The sequence below is a fragment of the Corythoichthys intestinalis genome, chromosome 21 (genome assembly GCF_030265065.1).
Source record: "Corythoichthys intestinalis isolate RoL2023-P3 chromosome 21, ASM3026506v1, whole genome shotgun sequence".
In the NCBI taxonomy this organism is placed as follows: domain Eukaryota; kingdom Metazoa; phylum Chordata; class Actinopteri; order Syngnathiformes; family Syngnathidae; genus Corythoichthys; species Corythoichthys intestinalis.
Window position 1 is genome coordinate 36,324,233 of NC_080415.1, and position 21,574 is coordinate 36,345,806.

A 21,574-nucleotide genomic window follows, 5' to 3' on the forward strand; every position below is an offset into this window, starting at 1 on the left:
AACTAAATTATAAATGCATTAAAAAACATTAGCTCAAACAAAAACCTAGCTTACGTTGGTCTTAACAGGGAGCAGTTGGATTCAGCCATATGAAAAGAGGCAGACCAGAGGGCAGTGTATCCACCCTAATCAATAAAACTAAATGCAAACACTTTCAAAATAAACCATTACGCCATTTTAATTAAACGAATACTCGAAGCAACAGAATTTAATTTGAATATTTTTTTCTAATCGAATACTCGAGTTAATCGATTAATCGTTGCAGCACTAGAAGTAACGCTACTCTTACTTGAGCTTAGCTACTCGACCCACCTCTGAAGATATCAGTTCTAACATCAAGGTCTTATTATAAAACAAAATAAAAATGAACAAGTTCCACGTTAATTTAGTGATTTACTGTATATTGACTGAATTGTGTGATGTGATCATTGTTGCTCTTGGATGAGAAGATGTGCGCGCCTGTTCGGAAGGGTGGGGGCTGAGTAGGCGCACTGTACAAAATGAGCGAGTGGGCTTCAGAGAAGAAGCAGATGCGAGAGGCGCACGTAAAATCCACACAATAAAACCACGGATATGTCAACTGGGATAATTGGATTATGAGGATTTGAGGAGGAGAAATCACTTGAATCCGGGATTGAATCGGACTCCTCCGGTGTTGTCGCCGCTATGGGGATAGACCGGCGGCGGAGAGCATCGCTGGCTCTCACCTTGAACTTTCTGGCTTTGTTCCTGGCGGTGTCGGCTCTTGGAACGAGCCACTGGTGCGCCGGCACCCGCAAAGTGGTCAAGCCGTTCTGCACCGGTCCGGTAACGACCAAACAGTCGTTCTGCATCAGGTTTAACAGCTCCAATTTAAACGACACGCGGCTGGTGCAGTACATCTGGGAGACCGGTGAGGACAAGTATGTGATGAGGAAGTTTCACACCGGGATCTGGTTCTCCTGCGAGCAGAACATCAACATGACCGGTAAATTGTTTTTACATTGATGCTGAACGTGAAAATGTATCAGTGTAAATTGCTGTTATAAAGCGTTTTCATAGTCTAATTTTCCTAACAGGAGGTTGCCTCTAGTGCATTAAAGCATGAAGAGAAGAGGTTCAAATTCTGAAACTCAGAATTTCAGGGCAGATATGAGCCTTATTAAAAATTGACTATCGTTATCTGCTAAGTTGAGGTGAGGCCAGTACCTTTGCAAAGCCGAGGCTGAGCACGGACTTGACTGGATCTTGTAATCCGGCTCGAAGGACCATTTAAATGTCAAGTTCAAATCCAAATCCTAAGGAGGACATTTATACACATTACGAAAATCAGGAGGGAAGGCACTCGGTTTAGTTGAAAAGCTTGCAAGGAGAAGGAGGGAAACTATACAATGCAATACTAGACTACAAAATACAGTTTCCACAATCATCCTGAACCTAGCCACCTTTCTTTTTATTTGGTATGGCCCTAGCAACAAGAGAGAGTGTCAACCTTAAAAGGAAGGCGAGCGGGCGACACCTCAATGAATTTGTTTACGTATGCATGTAGATGGGATAAATACATGTGTCAGCACATTTCAGCAAAGTAAGGCTGTCTTTGTCCTGCTGTCCTTGTCTCGAGGAGGTAAAGCTTCAAGGCAAAGCATTAATGATAAGCAATTACCATTAATAAGCAAAACATCTCTTCATTGCGAGCAATGCGAGCAATTGATTAAAGCAAATATATATTTTGGCTGTCGAACGTTCCAGGCGAGTACAAGAAGTTCAAGCCATAGACTTCATAATGATGTTGATGGGGCGCGGGGCTGATTAAGAGGGGGCCTGCATTCTTGGCGTGGAATCACAGACAAAGAGCTTTTTTTCGGTGAAAATTCTTGTAAATAAATGCTTAAATCCCTGAATTCTTTATAAATATGACGAAAAAAATCTCGATTCTTGGTTAAAAGCAAAAAAAAACAAAAAAAAAACGTGCAGTTAGCATTATTTTACGTGATTTGTCGAAGAATGATGCTAGTCTGTTAGTCAATGTGGCGACTGTGATATGTAAACAGAGCTTTTCCGGTGAAAATGTTTGTGAATAAATGCTTAAATCCCTGAATTCTTTACAAATATGAACGTTAAACAGTCTCGATTCTTTGTTGAGAGAGCAAAGAAACGGGCAGTTAGCATTTACTTTACGTAAACATGTCGAAGAATAATGCTAGTCTATTAGTCAATGTGGCGGACGCCATATGTAAACAGAGCTTTTCAGGCGAAAATTCTTGTGAATAAATGCTTAGGTCCCCGAATCCGGTTTAAATATGAACGTCAAACCGTTTCCATTCTTTGTTAAAAGAGCAAAAAATAGGCCATTAGCATTTATTTTACGTAAATATGTTGAAGAATGATGCTAGTTTGTTAGTCAATGTGGCGGCCGCCATATGTAAACAGCTTTTCCGGTGAAAATTCACGTGAAGAAATGCTTAAATCCCTGAATTCTTTATAGCTATGAACTTAAAACAGTCTCGATTCCTTGTTAAAAGAGCAAAAAAAACGGTCAGTTAGCATTTACTGTGTTTTACGTAAATATGTCGAAAAATTATGTTCGCTTAAGTCCCCAAATCCGGATTAAATATGAACGTTAAACAGTTTCCATTCTTTGTTAAAAGAGCAAAAAAACGGATTAAATATGAACGTTAAACAGTTTCCATTCTTTGTTAAAAGAGCAAAAAAATGGCAATTAGCATTTATTTTATGTAAATATGTCGAAAAATGATGCTAGTTTGTTAGTCAATGTGGCGGCCGCCATATGTAAACAGCTTTCCCGGTGAAAATTCACGTGAAGGAATGCTTAAATCCCTGAATTCTTTATAGATATGAACGTGAAACAGTCTCGATTCTTTGTTAAAAGAGCAAAAAAACGGGCAGTTAGCATTTATTTTACGTAAATATGTCAAAGAATGATGCTACTCTGTTAGTCAATGTGGCGGCCGTCATATGTCAACAGCTTTTCCTGTGAAAATTCTTGTGAATAAATGCTTGAATCCCCGAATTCTTTATAGATATGAATGTAAAACAGTCTCGATTCTTTGTTAAAAGAACAAAGAACCGGGCAGTTAGCATTTATTTTATGTAAATATGTCGAAGAATGATGCTAGTCTGTTAGTCAATGTGGCGGCCACCATATGTAAACAGAGCTTTTCCGGTGAAAATTCTTGTGAATAAATGCTTAAATCCCCGAATTCTTTATAGATATGAACGTAAAACAGTTTTGATTCCTTGTTAAAAGTGAAAAAAAAAAAAAAAAACGGGCAATTTGCATTTATTTTACCTAAATATTTCGAAGAATGTTGCTAGTTTGTAGCGGTTAATTTCTCCCATTGATTTTTTTTCACATTATTCTATGAAAAATATAATAATTACCTTGAATCCTCGAACATATCACTCCTGAGGCAATCCTTCCTGCTTGTATGCGGTACAGCTTTCGTACTTTTTCAACCTAAATCCGGCGTTAGATCGCTGCACTAACTGCGACCGACTGCGAATAACTAAAGCGGACTGTAGGACAGCCACCTACTTGAAGGCGTGGCACCGTGGCTGACGGATGTGACCCGTCAATACAATTTTGAAGTCTATGTTCAAGCTTTTATGTCCAAGTTAGAGTTGATTTTCTTTATTCACTCAGGAAAACCATATGCCCGAATAATTTTTCACTTCCAATTAAACCATCTGGGAGCAACATGATCCCCTCGCAGCATCCACAAAGCTTCTTGAGCATTTCTCTGGTAGACACAAAACCCTTCAAATCCCACAACACTTTTATATTCAAGATAGAAGGCCAGTTGTTTTGGGAACGGTCTGGCTTTTTCTGACACTCTGAGGAAATCCTTTCATGGATCGAACTGGATTATCCCAGCGAAACTTGCAGAATCCTCTAAAGCGAATGCCAATAAGCGAACTGTGACTATTCAATGTTTTGTCTTGCAGGTGAAAACTGCAGAAGTTTTATCTACGTTGCACCTTCAAATGAAAGAGGTGAGCCGGCAATGTTAATGGTCAATGATATTTCTATATGTGTTTTTGTATGGACAAACTTCATGTTTACACCAGTGTTGTGTTTGGCAGCCGTTTTAATTTTCGTCTCAGTCATATTTCAGTCATTTGAAAAAGTGTTTGTCTAGTTTTAGTCAACAAAAACTCAAATTTTGTCTGTGTTTTTTAGACCTGCAGCTATGGATTATTTTAATAGTCGATTAATCTATCAACTAGTTAGTTCGAATAATCAAGAAATTGAATTAGGAACATTTAATGTGTTGCAGAATACATTTTCGGGATGTAAAACAAAGGCTTGATATGATTGCGCTTTCAAAATAAAATTCCAGAGTGTTTCTTCAAACTTTGCAAAATTACACTTTCATTTGAAAATAAATTAAAATACCCGAGCTTTTTTTTTTTCGAGAGTTTGAGGCTAAACTCAGGTATTTCAATCTATTTTAATGAAAGTGCAATTCTGCATAGTTTGACAAAACACTTTGGAATTTTATTTTGTGTTCGGATTTAATGCTCATTTGAAAGTTTTAGCAAGTCTTTGTTTTACATCTCTTAAATTTTACTCTGCAGCACCTTATGTGTTCCTAATCCGATTACTGGCTGATTCGAACTAACTAATCGATATATTAAGCGACTACTATAATAATCGATTGCTGCAGCCCTAATCGAGATACCTATTACCAGATAGAAAGTAATTTTTGGACAACTCTAGTTCCTTGGCACCAAGATGCTACATGAAGCGCCAAAGAACTACTTTTATATTAGACATCTTGGAATGGCTTGTGTTAGTCAGTAGAGATTCTTTGGTTTCTTTTTGTTTCTGTGATAGACAAAAGCAAATGTGCTACCATTTTTGTGAAGCAATTCTGGCTAAATTGCCTTTGATAGCAGTCTACGGACCTTTTTTGTTCTTTTTCCCCATCACTACTTGAGGCACAAATCATTCCGTCTCCCGCTGCATATTTACTCCAAAATAGTGCAACACCGTAAGCTGCTACCACTTAGTGCTGATTTACCTTCTGCCAGGTAGGAGGTGAAAATCGATCTCCTGCATTGATGCATTCTCATTTGCCTTATCAGTTCCCTCAGCTGTGCTGAATCCGACATACAATTCCCTCCTCAGTGTTAACGCTGATGATTTTTTTTCTATCCCTGTTCCATTTTCTTTTTAATATTACTGGTGAGATTGCCGATGTTCCTTGAGATAAATATTTAACTTGTGACAGAAATGGTTATTCAGATTCAAACAGTGTTTGGCAAACAAACCGTAAACATGTCCCAACGGGCACAATGCACAACTTAATATGTAAATAGAAAATGAGCAAACCTGCAGCTACAGGAAAGAGATATATAGAGTAGAAACAGGCCAGATGGCTGCACATGGCTTTCCAGGGAACACTTAAATGCTCTTTCCATATTCTTCGGCCAGCAATCTGTGTATGCAGACAACATTAATTGGGAGGCGTACCAAAGGCCTCGGTTTGCATAGGGACGGTAGGGACATAACATTACCGATTTTTCAGGATGCTCAGATTGTCTCCACCAACTTTTAAGCAACCTTATTTGCATTATATAGTGACTTCAGTTATATAGGTAATTTCGACTGTCTTCCCATATGTTGTAAGTATAGATGTCCCGATCGATCATGTCTTTTTTTATCATATATATATTTTTTAATTAAATCGTTTTCTAATTGTATTTAACGTTACAGACAAAATGTCTTACACTCATCTAGAGTCTTTAGTTTTGGCTTAAACTAGGGCTATGATTGCGCGTTCAGTCTACAATGGCACCGTTTTACGTATACATAGAGTTAAAAGGCAATGTTAAATGAGTAGAGAGAATTTTGGCAGCCTTTGAAGCTTTTTTTTTTTAAATTGGCTAAAGCCTTACAATCCCTCTCTCAGCAATTAGAAATATCGTGGGAAGCAATGTGAGGAAGAAAGGTAGTAGTTGATCTTTTTCTTAACTCCGTATTTTATTTACCAACGTAGAGAAGATATATCAGCTGGTACCACTACGCACAGTCATGGTTGCACTTCCCAACATGCATTTGGGCAGAAGTTAAATGACTACAGTATCATTTACTGAAAGCTCAACAAATACACTAGATGGCAATATTTAGACACAATATACAAGGTCACATTTATCCTTTAGGAATTACAAGTCTTTCTATCCGTGGATCCCTCTCACAGAAAGAATGTTAATAATGTAAACGCCATCTTGAGGATTTATTGTCATAATAAACAAATACAGTACTTATGTACTGTATGTTGAATGTATATATTTGTCCAAGTTTTATTCATTTTTTTCTTAATGCATTGCCAAAATGTATATGATTGGGAAAAACTATCGGGAATGATTGGAATTGAATCGGGAGCACAAAAAAAAATCAATCAGATCAGGAAATATCGGGATCGGCTTGGGAGCAAAAAAACATGTTTGGAACAACCCCAGTTATAAGCATAGGCGGATCTACTATTCAGGCGAAGTAGGCCTTAGGCCCCCAACCAGCTGCCCTTGCCCCAACGAGCAAAGGCTTGGGCCACCGGAGCCAGCAGCACCCCCAACTATACGTCATGTATAATTATGTCAGCATAACAAACAAACAAATAACAAAACAAAAAAGAAAGCCATTTGAATGCTGCATTTATATTATCTCTCCCACACACACATGCACAACAATGGACTGTTCCACGACAGACTGAGTATCAGTCGCTTAGCTTCATTTAGCGCATTTAGCTTCGCTGGCTTAGCTCCGTTTAGCATCGCTTAGCTCCGCTTAGCTGTTTGTTAGCTTCACTTAGCTATTCCGCGTTTTTCACGCCACTAAGCTCGCTATTTTTACAGCTCACTTGCTACTTTGCACATCGGCTATTGTTTATTTCGAACACATGCGCAAACGTACTCTCCACGAGAGCCAAAGTGCAGTGAGGGAAAAGTTGATAACAGGCTGCTAATGCCTCTAACTTTCCTCTTCTTCTTCACACCAAACATCTGGCATTTGGTAAAACTTTATTTGACAGTGGCACCATAAAACTGTCATAAGACCATCATAGTTATGAAATGATACTGCCATGAGCTTTAATGACATCATGACAAATGTCATTTTGTGTCATCCGGCAAATTATCTCACTTTTGAATAGAATCAAAAGATCCGAGCTGGACATATATGGAGTGTTAGTGACATAATTTGCCAGATGATACTTAATGACATCTGTCATAAGCATTAATTAACGGCCATAATAGTGTCATAATCATGTCATAATTATGACGGTTTTATGGCAATCTTATGAAACCGTTGTCAGAGTGTTACCTATTAACCCAAATAAATCAACAAATAAGCCGCACTGGACTATAAGCCGCAGGATTCAAAATGAGGGGAAAAAGTAGTGGCTTATAGTCCGAAAATTACAGTAATTAATTAGATTACTCACTACTGAAGAAAATAACGCCATCAGTAACGCTGTTATATTCTAACGCCGTTATTAACAACACTGATTAGACTACCCCAAGAGATTGGTCCTTGGATATCTCAGATTTTCTTTCATTATTTTTTTCCCCCAAATCAGGTTTATATTACAATAATTTAGTTTGAGTCTAAGGGTGCTCCAGTGTCACATGAAAATTAATACAGATTTATTTTGCAGTGATCATTTAGCCTATTAATTAATTAGGTTAATATTCGAGAGAAATGTAGCTCAGAATCCCGTTAAATAATCTGTTTGGTTTTATTAATGTCCCGTCCCCAGCAAAAAGTGTACATGCATGTTATACTGTTATATCGTCCCTACCTAGCTATGCCCTTGCTTTTGCGCACTGTCTCTGTGGATCCGATATCCTTTCTCAGTCTGTGAAGGTTAATCATATGGGTGACAGGGTCACCCATCCACCTTTACTGACTCATTCCCCACACCCCTCTTTGCATGTCCTCTCCCATTGCCCTTGCTTACTCATCCCATATTCTTCAATTTCCCTACCCCCATTTCCCATTTGACTGCTTACACCCCCTACCCCGCATCAGTCACTCAACCACATCTTAATGCACTCCAAAACCTTGAATACGGCCTTCTCCCTCTACTTCTTTGCTATCTCCAATTTCCGTAGGCGTTCTGTGGCTTTGCATCGTCGCAGAGTGCCTGTACATCATGCTTTTGGCCACTGGGGGCGTGCTAATGTCGATCGAAGTGTGCCAGTTCGGCAACGTCATCGACGGCCTGAAGCTCAATGCCTTTGCTGCCATATTCACAGTGCTTTCAGGTGAGTTGAATTCAGACATCGAAAAAACGTAAATGTTAAAGGCCCTTTTAAATGCCCAGAATGTTGCTCATAACAGCTGGATTCGCAATATCAATATGCAGAGGTGTGTAGAATAGACAAAAATTTTACTCACGTAAGTGTAGTGTTACTTCTACATAATATTACTAAATGTAAGATATGCTTAATTGTATGACCTTTATATTCTGCGGGTCATACAAGAGTTCTCCCACAGCTATTATACTCGCACTCACATGCTATTATGAAGAATGCAGTTTTAGCCCATAATCATGTGCTTACATTTTTAGTACCGGCAGTTGCTCACATTCTGCTGAGAAATAGATCACACACATAAGTTGATTCATCACACAACGTCTCAGTAGTTTTCCACCACGCTACTTCGAGTGCAAATGTGTGTTCAAAACAAAGTTATCTTGCCCGCACAAGAGTGTGACTGTTAATTAAATCAAGAGTGTGACTGTTAAATCAATGACTACAAGAAGGAACTTGCCCGATCGAACTGCCACGTTGGACAACAGTGTTGTAACCACATTCCGCCCAGCAACAAGCCCTCAATAAAAGTCAGCAGCGCGGGGAGTCCGGAGAGAGACCTCGGTGAGATTCCGATTTGGCATGTTGCGCTCTCAGACTCTCCCCAAAACTGCAGTTTTGTAAAAGTCTACTCTCGGACTCCTGCCTCCTTGTGTCCTGCCTTTTATCACTTCACTCTGGGTCAACAGCTCAATTGAAGAAGGTGTTTTAGACCCAACACTAATGTAAAAGTAAAAGTTGTTATCCAAAAATTTATTTAAGTACAAGTAAAAAAAAAAAAAGTATTAAATGAAAAGAATCCTTAATAAATGAGTAACATTGTGAGTGACTGCTTACAATGTCAGATTTTTACTATTAGTATATTTTTTCAGCACAAGTTCATATATGAACTGTTATTATTACACTGTACTATAACCTATTACAATACCATAGAAGGCCAAGAGGATCACATACAAAAATTGTCAATTTCAGACCAGAAAGACATTATGAGACATCACCCGTCCAAATAGCATGAGTACCCTCTAGTGGAGAAAAACCATTGTTACCTCTGATTTAAGGCTGCAACAAGTAATCGATTCAAATCTCTTAATTATTTGCCAACTAATTTGACGATTTGATTTTTTTTTGCGGGCAGCTCTGAGCAGTCCCGTTTGGGTCCATGTTTGTGTGTAGTGTGAGGCTGCGCGTGCGTGCCAAAATGTGGCCCAAACACAAATCAACATTACTTCAATCAAAAAGTTGCTTCAATTAAAAAAAAAACGACTTCTACAAAGAAATAAATAAAAATGAAAATTAATCAAAGAAAAATAGCTTTCACGTGCATTTTTTTTTTGTTTGTTTTTTTTTTAGTTTTTTGAGTTACAAATTTTTTGGGCATTCAAACACTTTTTTGTTGAGGTGACATTTTTGGGGTTGATAATATATATTTCAATTGAAGCAACTTTTTTTTTTTTTTTTTTAATTGAAACAACTCCATATGGCTACGCCCAGGAGATACCATTTTTGACTGGGGTAACTACATTGGCACAACACCGACGGGCCTACCAAATTCAATGGGTGATGATTTTGACGAAGAGTATTGCCTAAGCAGCCTGATATAGAATTCTCCTCAAGAATGATGGGAAACAAAAACACTCATTGTCAACTTATTATTTTAAATATTCTTTTAAGTTAATTTTATTGACACATCTGTTTGGGGTCATCAACATATTGTGCCCCCCCCCAGCCCCAAAAGTCAAACTCCACCTATGGATAAAACTACTTGAAAGAAGTACATTTTTCTGGAAATATTTACTCTAGTAAATGTAACGTGTCACTACCAACCTCTGTATGTAATATTGGGTGTGTCCATCAATATCAAATACTGTAAAAGGCTAAATGTCTGATTCAGCCCATATCGGACATTGATGAGCGTCTCTTTGACTTATAAAAGTGATTGCAGTCAAATCACAAAACTCAGGTCACGCACTCATTTTTACCTATTTTACCATAAAACAGTGGGAAAAGATTGGAGTCTCGCAGCGGTAACCTTTTAATCTTTGTAAAATATTGAACACATGCACACTCACTCCTGAAATTTAATAGTTTCACTCCGCGTTTGGAATGACGATTTCCAACACTTCTTAACAAGCTGTTTTGGCAGAACTCCGTTCCTGACCCGTGGGGATTGAGTTCAGTCAAAACATTTTGAAAATGTACACCCCCGAAAAGCAAAATAATTTTCTCATCCATAATGCAATACCAGATTGACTTTGTTGCTACAATTTCCCTGAAAAAACAACAAGTCCAGAGGCGCAACTTGGATATCCTCATTTATTTAACATTGTTATTGTCACATTATTTCTGCATGCTTTACCTGCAAGGGATGGCTGAACTTTAGCAAAATGATTCGTTATGAATAATTCAGATAATGAAATGAGCTGAACCACTCCATGTGCTTAGGGCTATAAATTTACCTTTATTGACCCTATTTTGGATGCTGCATCATACATAGAGTACGATATGACCGATGTCCAATGGCATCTCTATTTTTGGATCTCAAAAGTTTCAATACAGCACAAGTAAGTCAAATACAATGATCCCTGTGAAAATCGAAAATCCACACAGTAAAGGCGGAGCCTATTTTCAATTATAGAATTTTTTAAAAATGTATGTTCAATGTATTTACTGTAGTTTGCGGACTATAAAGTGCCCCTGACTATAAGCTGCAAACCACCAATTTGACATGAAAATGGCATTTGTTCATAGATGAGCCGCACCAAACTATAAGCCACAGCTGTCCTCACTGTATTATGGGATATATACCCCAAAAGATTCTAACCGGTAACACTTTTTTTGACTGTGGCATCTTAAGACCAAATAAATCACTATGAAGCTTTGAACCAACTGGCTACAAAGCTTCATTGCTTCAAGAAGCTTCATTTGGCCATCACTGCTCCATTGGAGGAGAAAGTCAACCTCTGCTGCCAGCTGCTGTCAACACTGTTGACATCCAGTATGCCTCATAGCATGCATTGCAGCACTACAGACAAACAACATTCATGTCCTGTGCTAATTATTTCTTCAGTTACTGTTCTAATTGTTTCATTAATTGCTAGTTATTGTATTTTATTGTTTATTGTCATCATCATCGGTATCATTGATAGTTACAAGATACCATTGTGATCATATTAACCCGAAGAAAACCACATTTTGGCAACACATTCGACAGCGGCGTCATAAGACTGTCGTAAGACTGTCATAATTATGACGTGACACTGTCACGAGCATTCATGAATGCTTATGATGGACGTCGTTTAGTGTCATCCGGTAAATTATCTCACTTTTGAATAATATTAAAAAATCCAAGCAGGACATAAATGGAGTTATTGTCTCCTGGCAAATTTTGTCACTGACGGCAATGACGGTCTTATGACAGTCTTATGACACTGCTGTCAAATAAAGTGTTATTATATTATATCTTGTTGATTTATTTGGGTTAATAATAGGCAACACTTTATGACATGACATTATTATGGGCATTAATGAATGCTTATGACAGATGTCAGTAAGTGTCATCTGGAAAATTATGTCACTAACTCCATTTATGTCCAGCTCGGGTCTTTTATATCCATTCAAAAGGGAGATCATTTGCCGGATGACATAAAATGACATGTCATAAGTATTCATTAATGTTCATGGCAGTGTCATGTCATAACTATGATGGTCTTATTACAGTCATATGACCCCACAGTATTACCAAATTCCATGACTAGCAATTAATGAAACAACTAGAACAGTGACTGAAGAAATAATTAGCACAGAACATGAATTTTGTATTTATTTACATTTATAGTGCTGCAGTGCATGCTAGGAGGCATGTTGGACATCAACAGTGTTGACAGCAGGTGGCAGCAGAGGTTGACTGTCTCCCCCAAGGAAGCAGTGATGGCCAAATGAAGCTTCTTGAAGCAATGAAGCTTTAGCCAATTGGTTCATGGTGGTTCATTTGGTCTTATGACAGTCGTATGATGCCGCTGTCAAAGAAAGTGTTACCGGTTCATATCTTTCGGTGAAAATGTCCCATAATACAGTGAGGACAGCTGCAGCTTATAGTCCGGTGTGACTTATCTATGAACAAATGCCGTTTTGGTTTAAAATTTGGTGAGTGGCAGCTTATAGTCAGGTGCGCCTTACAGTCCAAAACTTACAGTAATTAATATTTACGATGTGCCTGTGAAGGAGTATGACCTTCCAGCCAGCCAAACCGCCGAATCCGCGCTGGCGCAGATCCAACGAGTCAGGTTGGCGGGATGCCGGCAATCCGGCCAGAAGACCAAACTCCTCACATTCACCTTAGTCATAGCTCTTTCTACTGACTCCATTTTGAAAGGTATAAAGAAGGCTCGCCGAGAACAAGTTGACAATTTATTCGGGTCGACAGCGAGCAAACAGAAAGGCGAAACAGACTCAGGCGAGGAGGCAAACTCCTTCCAAGGTCACCATATCAGAAGTCAACAAAAGGTTCCCAAGAAAAATGACAACGCTTCGTTAAACATTGTCTTTTGAAGGCTCTTGCTGGGCGGGCCGTGGGCAGGAAGAAGGATGTGCTTGGGCGTTGTTTAAGATTATTGTCTGTTTGTGGATTGGACAGGAAGATTCAGGAGTTACTGTTGTCAGGGCAACGAGGGTTTTTGATTTTGCCACCTCAGCATCAAAGGGGCTCTTGTAGTCTTGTCAGTCTTGTCATCAGTTGGATATCGGGTGTTTGCTTTCCTTGTATTGGGACAGGGCATCCCGCCATTTGTTCTGGACTGTACGGGAGAACTGATTGCAGAAAATATTGAATCAAATTTGCTGCTTCGAGTATTCGTTTAGTTAAAAGTGGCGTCTTTAGAGTTTGTTTTGACAGTGTTTGCATTTATTTTTATTGATTAGTGTGGAAACACTACACCAAAAGTGAAAATGAAATAATTTATTTAACATGGCTGAATCCAGTTGCTCCCTGTTAAGACCAACATAAGGTAAGATTTTGTTTTATTAATGCATTCGTAATTTAGTTATTGGTATACTGTACTTAGGCATTCTTTGTGGGAATATGTGTGTGAAAAATTTATTAAGATCATCGTAAAAAAAAAAAAAAAAAAAAAAAAAACTTTTTATAGCATTTACGCTAGCGAACTTTTGCTATGCAAGTTAGCCAATTGTTCTTTTGTTTTACTTGGAGCCTCATTTTTTTTTTATGTGTTCTTAATCCGATTACTCAATTATTCGAACTCACTAGTTCACGGATTAATCAACTACTAAAATAATCGATAGCTGTAGCCCTCATTTATTCATCCGAATTTTATCTGAGACTTTAAAACCGCTCTGTGTGTTGTCTGTGTCTTAAATAATTGGAAAGGGAAACGTAGCTCCTACTGTCTGTAGGTTTTTATAGCTTAGTAAGAAAAAATAATAATAAATTTAGCCTCCATTTTATAGCGCACTCCAGGCTTATCACTAAATTTGCTTGTAAAATCTTTAGACATAGCTATTAAATGTTGTTGTTCAACAGGATTAATTGATTGGAGGTGGTCATGGTCGTCAGTACAAGAGGAAAAAACCTCGGATTACTCTTTTATTAGCAATCAATCATCCATGGTTATAACACGAGGTATAGTAGCGTGACAGTTTGTGCAAGGACAATACAAAGATCAGTTTTATTGCCTGACGAAGTTGTGATGTGGATGGCAAGCTTTACTGTCACTATTAAAGCAAGGCTTTCTTTCGGCTTTTACTGTCTGAGAGGGTAGAGAAGAAACATAAAAGTCAGTCTATACAGACAAAAGAAGTTAAAAGTTGACAAAAGAGGCTGAAAATCACGTCTTGTGCCCAGAATTCAAAGTACACCCTTCTATAGTGTATCTGGCAGTTGAACTAAGAACAAACTGCTGCCATAAAGGGGTGTCCGTAATTAATTATGAAACTAACCATGTGACAAACATTCGATGCTTTGGGCCTGTATTTCTGTTATGCCTTGTTAAACTACTACACCCTGAAGGCATGTACTGTTGAAATTCTGCAATATGGAGCTATTGTGGAATTTTGCTCATTTAAAGAAAAAAGGCTTACGTTCCACATGAGAGAATGTGCCAAGACTAGAATTTCCGATGCGTACCACTCAATCTGACACAAAGCTATCTGAGCTGAGACTGTACGTACAACGGTTGGACAAAATAATGGAAACGTATTAAAAAATCAACAAAAACTAATTTTGATATGGTGTAGGTCAGCCTTTTGCAGCAATTACAGACGCAATTCTCCGAGGTTTTGATTCATACAAATCGTGCATCGTTTCCAAGCCATTCTTCAGTTAGAATACCGTCTAACCATAAGTGGAGTTTAAGGGGGGCCCCCGGTGGCCGAAAAGTATAATTGCATGCAATTGACTTTCCTTTATACAGTGATACCTCAGCTCACGAACGCTTAAGCTCACGAACTTTTTGCCTCAAGAACATTAAATTCGCGAGCATATAGTCTCTGCTGACGAACTAGTTTTCAGCGGACAAACAGCGCCACGAGAAACTGACGCACGCTCACGGCGTCCCAGTTCGTCCCCTCCCTTTCGTTGAGTGCGGACGTGGTTTGTGTTTGATAGACATTTTGGACCATATTGAGTGTACTTTTGCTATTATGAGACCGAAAAAGACCCCACCACAGGCTAATGTCAAGCCTAAGAAGACATTAAAGAAAATAAGGTATATTTTTGTGTAGTTTTAAGGCTTATTTAGTAGAAAATTATGTTTTATGGGGACCTGGGAACGGATTATTCTCATTTTAATGGTTTCTTATGGGAAATAAATGTTCGGAAGACGAACTTTTCGCCTTACACACACTTTCTGGGAACCAATTATGTTCGTGAGCTGAGGTATCACTGTATATATAAAAGTTGTAAAGCAAGAAAATAAACAACAAAAATTTTCCAGAATTAAAAATAGGGAAGGGCAATTTTATTTTTCAGATGATTTTTTTTCTTTGATTGAAAATGTTTTTTTTTTTTTTTTTGATTGAAGCAACTTTTTGGGGGATTGAATGATTTAGACATGAATATCCTCACCATAAAGGATTTCTAAAAATCATAGAAAATGTTTTTAATGAAAAATGAAATGTCCAAATGCAAAATTTTGAGTCTCAAATATTTTTTTTTCTATGATTGAATTTTTTTTTTTTTTTTTTTTTTTTTTTGATTGAAGTGATTTTTCTTTTGAAAATATTTTTTTTTGTATGAAGCAACTTTTTCTTTGATTGAATAATAAAGACACAAATGTCCTAGCCAAAATGATGCCCAAACACAAAACATTACTTCAATAAAATAAGTTGCTTCAATAAAAAAAAATTGACTTTGATCCAAAAAAAAAATCAAATAAAAAAAAAAAAAAGCTTTCAAATGCATTTTTTTTTTTCAAATTTATTTTTGCATTCAAACACATTTTTTTTATTGAAGTGAATTTTTTTTTCATTGAAAATATATATTTTGATTGAAGCAACTTTTTTTGATCGAATAATGGACACAAATCTACCTCCATATGGCTCCGCCCAGGGGATACAATTTTTGACTGAGGTAACTACATTGGCACGACACCCTCGGGCGTACCATACTCGATGGATGGTGATCTTGGCGAAAAGTATAGCAGCCTGATTTAGAATTCCCTCAAGAACAATAGGAAACAAAATAACGCTCCTTTGCAACTTATTATTATAATTATTCTTGTAAGTTAATTTTATTGCTCACACTGTGTTTCGGGGTCATCAGCATGTTGTTGCCCCCCCTGCCCCAAAAGTCAAAGTTCGCCTATGCGTCTAACTCTTTTAGCGGTGGAAATCGACATCTTAATTGAATCTCTAAAACTGACCATAAATGCTCAATATTGTTTAGGTCTGGGGTTTGTGTCGGCCATACGAGATTACCAACTTCATTAAAATGTTCTTCATGCCATTCTTTAACAATTATGTTCAGTGATTATCATGCCAAAATGTTAGGGGTTTCAATTAATTTGTCCAACCCCTGTATGTGTGTCATGGCTTTATTTAGTTATTTTCAGTCACTACTTAGATATGTTATATAAATTAGTGGCAAATGGAATATACGCACAGCAAGTGTCTATGAGATAATTCACCTAGTAAATTGTGGTTGGATGAAAAATGTAACACGTTAAATCACTAATACCATGGTTAGTAGTCCGACTGGTCCATGGTTGTTTCTAATGTGGTACTGACACCAAGTGGTAATGCCAGAGAAGTGCACCATTTAGACAATGTACAGGGTGGTTCAAAAAGAATGAGAATATTTTAAGATGAAATATTTTATGAAGGAAAAATATCAACAACCACCAAAAATTATGATAGAAGTATCTTACTAACAGTCTAGTTTTAAAGACATGTTACAAGTGCTTAATATGGCCACCCGTTGCAGCACGAACAACATCAATGCTATATGAGAATTCTTCCCTAAACACACTGGGTCATTCTTTTTGAATTGCCGTAATTAAAAAAAGAATATTTACTGATCCCCCCAAACACTGTTTTTTTTTTTCAATTTAATTTTTTATTCAAAACAATTTTAAACAAGTATTTATGTTACAAATATACTGTGTATATATAATATATATAAGGGCTGTCAAAATTATCGCGTTAACGAGCGGTAATTAATTTTTTTAATTAATCCCGATAAAATATTTGACGCAACTAACACACAAATGCCCCGCTCAAACAGATTAAAATGACAGCACAGTGAATGGTGTGCTTGTCGTGTTTTTCGGAGTTTTGCCGCCCTCTGCTGGCGCTTGGGTGTGACTGATTTTTATAGGCTTCAGCACCCATGAGCATTGTGTAAATAATTATTGAAATCAACAATGGCGGGCTACTAGTTTATTTTTTGATTGAAAATTTTACAAATTTTAATAACAAGAAAACATGAAGAGGGGTTTTAATATAAAATTTCTATGACCTGTACTAACATTTATCTTTTAAGAACAAGTCTTTCTATCCATGGATTGCTTTAACAGAATGTTAATCATGGTAATGCCATCTTGTTGATTTATTGTTATAATAAAGAAATACAGTACTTATGTACCGTATGTTGAATGTATATATCCATCTTGTGTCTTATCTTTCCATTCCAACAATAATTTACAGAAAAATATGGCATATTATATAGATGGTTTGAATTGTGATTAATTGCGATTAATTACGATTAATTAATTTTTAGGCTGTAATTAACTCGATTAAAAATTTAAATCGTTTGACACCCCTAATATAAATATATATATATTTATATATTTATCCAAGCATGTTGACAGGCTTTTTTTAAACGAATGAATCCATAAATATACGGTTTAAGTAGTAAAAAGTAATTGAAAGCAACTGAACGTGTAAAAGTAAAATGAGTGACTTTCTGTTGCCACTAGTTGGCGCTGTAGGGTTGATACAAATGACCCCTAGATAGAGGACCCTTCAGGGTACGACACATGTCGAGCACGGGAAGTTTAGGGAGGATATGTGGTATATCTGCCAAGTTATGATTGTTCAAAATTTGTGAGACAAAAGGTGACGGTCATTTTCACTTTCATGTTATGACCCCTCTGCTTCAACGAAAGCATGTCTTCAGGCCACAGATGGGTAAAGTGGCGAAAAATTTTACTCAAGTAAGAGTATCATTACTTTAAAATAATATTACTCAAGTAAAACTAAATGTAGTAGTCCAAAAAATTTACTCAAGTACAAGTTAAAATTTATTTGGTGAAAAGAATATTCAAATAATGAGTAACGTTTTGAGTAACTGATTGTATTTTTGTTGGATTTTTTTTTTTTTTTTTTTTTCAAGCCAAATAAATACCAAAAAAAATAATAAAATAAATCATTGAATTCAGATGAGAAAAAATATATATATATAAACAAAGCATTTTTTCGTCCAAAGAGCATGACTGCCCTCTGGTGGAGAAAATAATTTGAATAGTGTAGAGTTCCTTTATAATTACTATTTTGAAATTAAAAAGGTCATATCTGCGGTTTTCCGTGGTCAATCGGTGCCAAATAAAAACTGGTAGAGAGGCTAAAATCCACGCTTTCAAGTCATGTTGAGGACAGCGTTCTATATCCAATACATTTTTTACCGTGCTTAAATTGAACAGACTGGCGCGACGATAGAAAGGTAAGCTTGCATCTGATTGGTATAATGCAGTCATGTGATTATTGTTGCGTCGTCTCATTGGTAAAACCGGTAGAGCTACCTGGGTAATACACCAGGCACGTCTCTACAATTGGAATCGGCAAAATAAATAAATAAATCTAATACTGTATGTCGAATAAAGAAGAAAAATTTAACGACTCTTGTTTAGCCCAAAGTAGCGGAATAAGAGCAGCGTTTTTTTTTTTCTTTTTTCACAAATCTACTCAAGTAAAAGTAAAAAGTATAGCAAAGTAAAACTACTCTTAGAAGTACATTTTTCTCAAAAAGTTTCTCAAGGAATTGTAACAGAGTACAGGTAACACGTTACTATCCACCTCTGCTTAAGGCTCCCCTGATGTAGGTTTGAGGTCAATTGATTTTTTTTTCCCTTGGAGGAAGAGCCTGTCTAGTTAAAAAAAAAAAAAAAAAAGAAGAAGAAGCAGGAGGCGCCAGGCCTAAAAGGTAATATTTCAATGCAGTTGCGTTAAGGCTTAGGTACCTCACAAACATGCCAGTTGTAAAAAAGAATGAACCTTGTATCAGGGAATTATTAGTCATTTACTGAATTTGGCGTGTGTCCCAAAAAAATGGCTGACTTAGGCACCCCGCCCAGGTTAGGCCCGTGAATGAAAACTCACCATTGAAAACTTTGGCTCTCATGTGTCTCATTAACAGTCTTACCAATTCTGAGGAGGATCCAACTAACTACCTGCAGTAGGTGCCAATGTCTCAGAAATGCATCCAGTAACGCGATATAAATTTCACATTCAATCCAAATACCCGTTTTCCTGTACGGTTTGGAATATGGGTGCAAAGACTTTTTGAAGCAGTTTTGCACAAGGTATCGACTGCCCAAATTTTATCGCTTTATGTTGAAAAAAAAAAAAACTTAATAGGAGAGGCCTTTTTAAAAAATTCAAAGGAGTGCCACAGAGACATTTTGTTACGTTTTTTCGCAAGGTCACAAAATTTACGTCAAGCCACATGTACTGTATGTGCAAATTTTGGTGAGTGTTAGTGCATGTAAAAGCTTTAATGTTTTGCATGGCAGGGTTGCTGGGTATGGTGGCACATATGATGTTCACAACAGCCTTCCAACTGACTGTCAGTTTGGGCCCAGAAGACTGGAAACCTCAGACATGGGACTACAGTTGGTCATACATGTAAGTCACTGTGCATACGTTTGACATTTTTCCACACGAATGGGTGAACTGGAGCCCATCCCAGCTGAATTTAGAAATAAATTACTAGTGAATAGTCCTAATCGGCTCATATTCTCGAGTGTTTAATTGCTCCTTGCAATTACTTGCAATTAAACTCTTCTCATTTTTAGATTAGCATGGAGTTCCTTCACAGCATGCATGGCATCCTCGGTCACCACCATTAATCGCTATACCAAAACCATCCTGGAATTCAAGCACAAGCGACGGAACATTGAGAAGAACTTAAAGATCAAGCAGAAGCTATTAGAGCTGGACGCTCCCGAGCAGGTGTGGGACATGTACATCAGCTCGGTGCCGAGTACCGCAGAGGAGCTGCTGGACCTTTCGTCTAACGGCCGAAAACTCTCCAACACCTCCATCTTCTTGGACCTCAACGACCTGCCCGACCCGCAGGTTGAGGAGTACTGCTAGATGGTTAGGGTAATAGATCAAATGTTAACATTGCACTTTCATTTTTGTGAATTATTTTGGATTATTTATGGACAGGAGGAAGTACACCACCAATCATAAGAAATGCAGATTGTAATGTCTGATTACAAAAGTGTTTTAAAGATTTTACAGTAGCAGATGTCTCTATAGAATATGCTGAGTGCCTTTGCTCACAGCAGTATGCGTTTCATTAAATGCTCAAATATGGCGGAAAACACAGACAAGACTGAAAAAGCAGTTTCTGCTCTTGCACCCTTCTTTAAATTTAAGTGCTATATTCTAAGCCAAAACAACTGTTGTGTTTGATAGAACAATATGTCTATATGCTGCCATAGCAGATTCATGTCGCATTAAGCCCCCGAACTATTTTTAATTTGTCTGTTTTACCCTGAAAACCCCTGTTTACAGACGTCGCGCAACCGCTTTTGTTTCAACCTAGCCATAAAAATCAGGTAAGTAATTATATTTATTATTCAAAATGTCTGTCATTTTTAGCTTAGAATTAGGGCTGTCAAAATTATCGCGTTAACGGGCGGTAATTAATTTTTTAATTAATCACATTAAAATATTTGACGCAATTAACGCACAAATGCCCAGCTCAAACAGATTAAAATGAGAGCACAGTGAAAGGTGTACTTGTTGTGTTTTTCGGAGTTTTGCCACCCTCTGCTGGCGCTTGGGTGCGACTGATTTTATAGGCTTCAGCACCCATGAGCATTGTGTAAGTAATTATTGACATCAACAATGGCAGGCTACTAGTTTATTTTTTGATTGAAAATTTTACAAATTTTATTAAAACGAAAACATTAAGAGGGGTTTTAATATAAAATTTCTATAACTCGTACTAACATTTATCTTTTAAGAACTACACGTCTTTCTATCCATGGATCGCTTTAACAGAATGTTAATAATATTAATGCCATCTTGTTGATTTATTGTTATAATAAATACAATACTTATGTACCGTATGTTGAATGTACATTATATATCCATCTTGTGTCTTATCTTTCCATTCCAACAATAATTTACAGAAAAATATGGCATATTTTATAGATGGTTTGAATTGTGATTAACTGCAATTAATTACGATTAATTCATTTTTAAGCTGTAATTAACTCGATTTTAAAAAATTTAATTGTTTGACAGCCCTACTTAGAATCAATCATTGATGTCTAATATTTCGTTTAAAAAAAAAAAAAGACTTTAAAAAATTATTCACTCTCATATTTCAAACTTTTTAACAAATTATGTAACAATGAAAAATTTGGCGTCTGTAAAAAAGTCACGGATATCTACCTCATCACTATCGCTTCATTGTATTTTTATTTTTTTGTTACTGTCGCATTTTCCCTGATATGTTATATGATAAATAATCGATCCAAGCAAAGAAAAATTGAAAAATAACGTTTAAAAGGGT

At 37.0% G+C, this 21,574-nt stretch overlaps 1 protein-coding gene across 1 annotated transcript; it reads left to right on the top strand.

The window, feature by feature from the left end:
• Positions 1-514: 514 nt before the first annotated feature.
• On the top strand, positions 515-21,356 carry gsg1l2b (gsg1-like 2b). The gene is made up of 5 exons (XM_057826840.1): positions 515-967; positions 3,946-3,993; positions 8,116-8,268; positions 19,557-19,668; positions 19,839-21,356. Exons 1-5 carry the CDS (start codon positions 667-669, stop codon positions 20,137-20,139), a joined length of 915 nt encoding a protein of 304 aa, XP_057682823.1. The 5' UTR covers positions 515-666; the 3' UTR covers positions 20,140-21,356.
• The last annotated feature ends 218 nt before the right edge of the window (positions 21,357-21,574 follow it).

What these genes read in the sequence shown, in the direction of transcription:
- gsg1l2b (XM_057826840.1), top strand. Translation starts at nt 667, where the DNA reads ATGGGGATAGACCGGCGGCGGAGAGCATCGCTGGCTCTCACCTTGAAC. An exon ending in CATATTCACAGTGCTTTCAG is followed by an intron (nt 8,269 to 19,556) that starts GTGAGTTGAATT and finishes TTTGCATGGCAG; the next exon opens with GGTTGCTGGGTATGGTGGCA. An exon ending in GACTACAGTTGGTCATACAT is followed by an intron (nt 19,669 to 19,838) that starts GTAAGTCACTGT and finishes TCTCATTTTTAG; the next exon opens with ATTAGCATGGAGTTCCTTCA.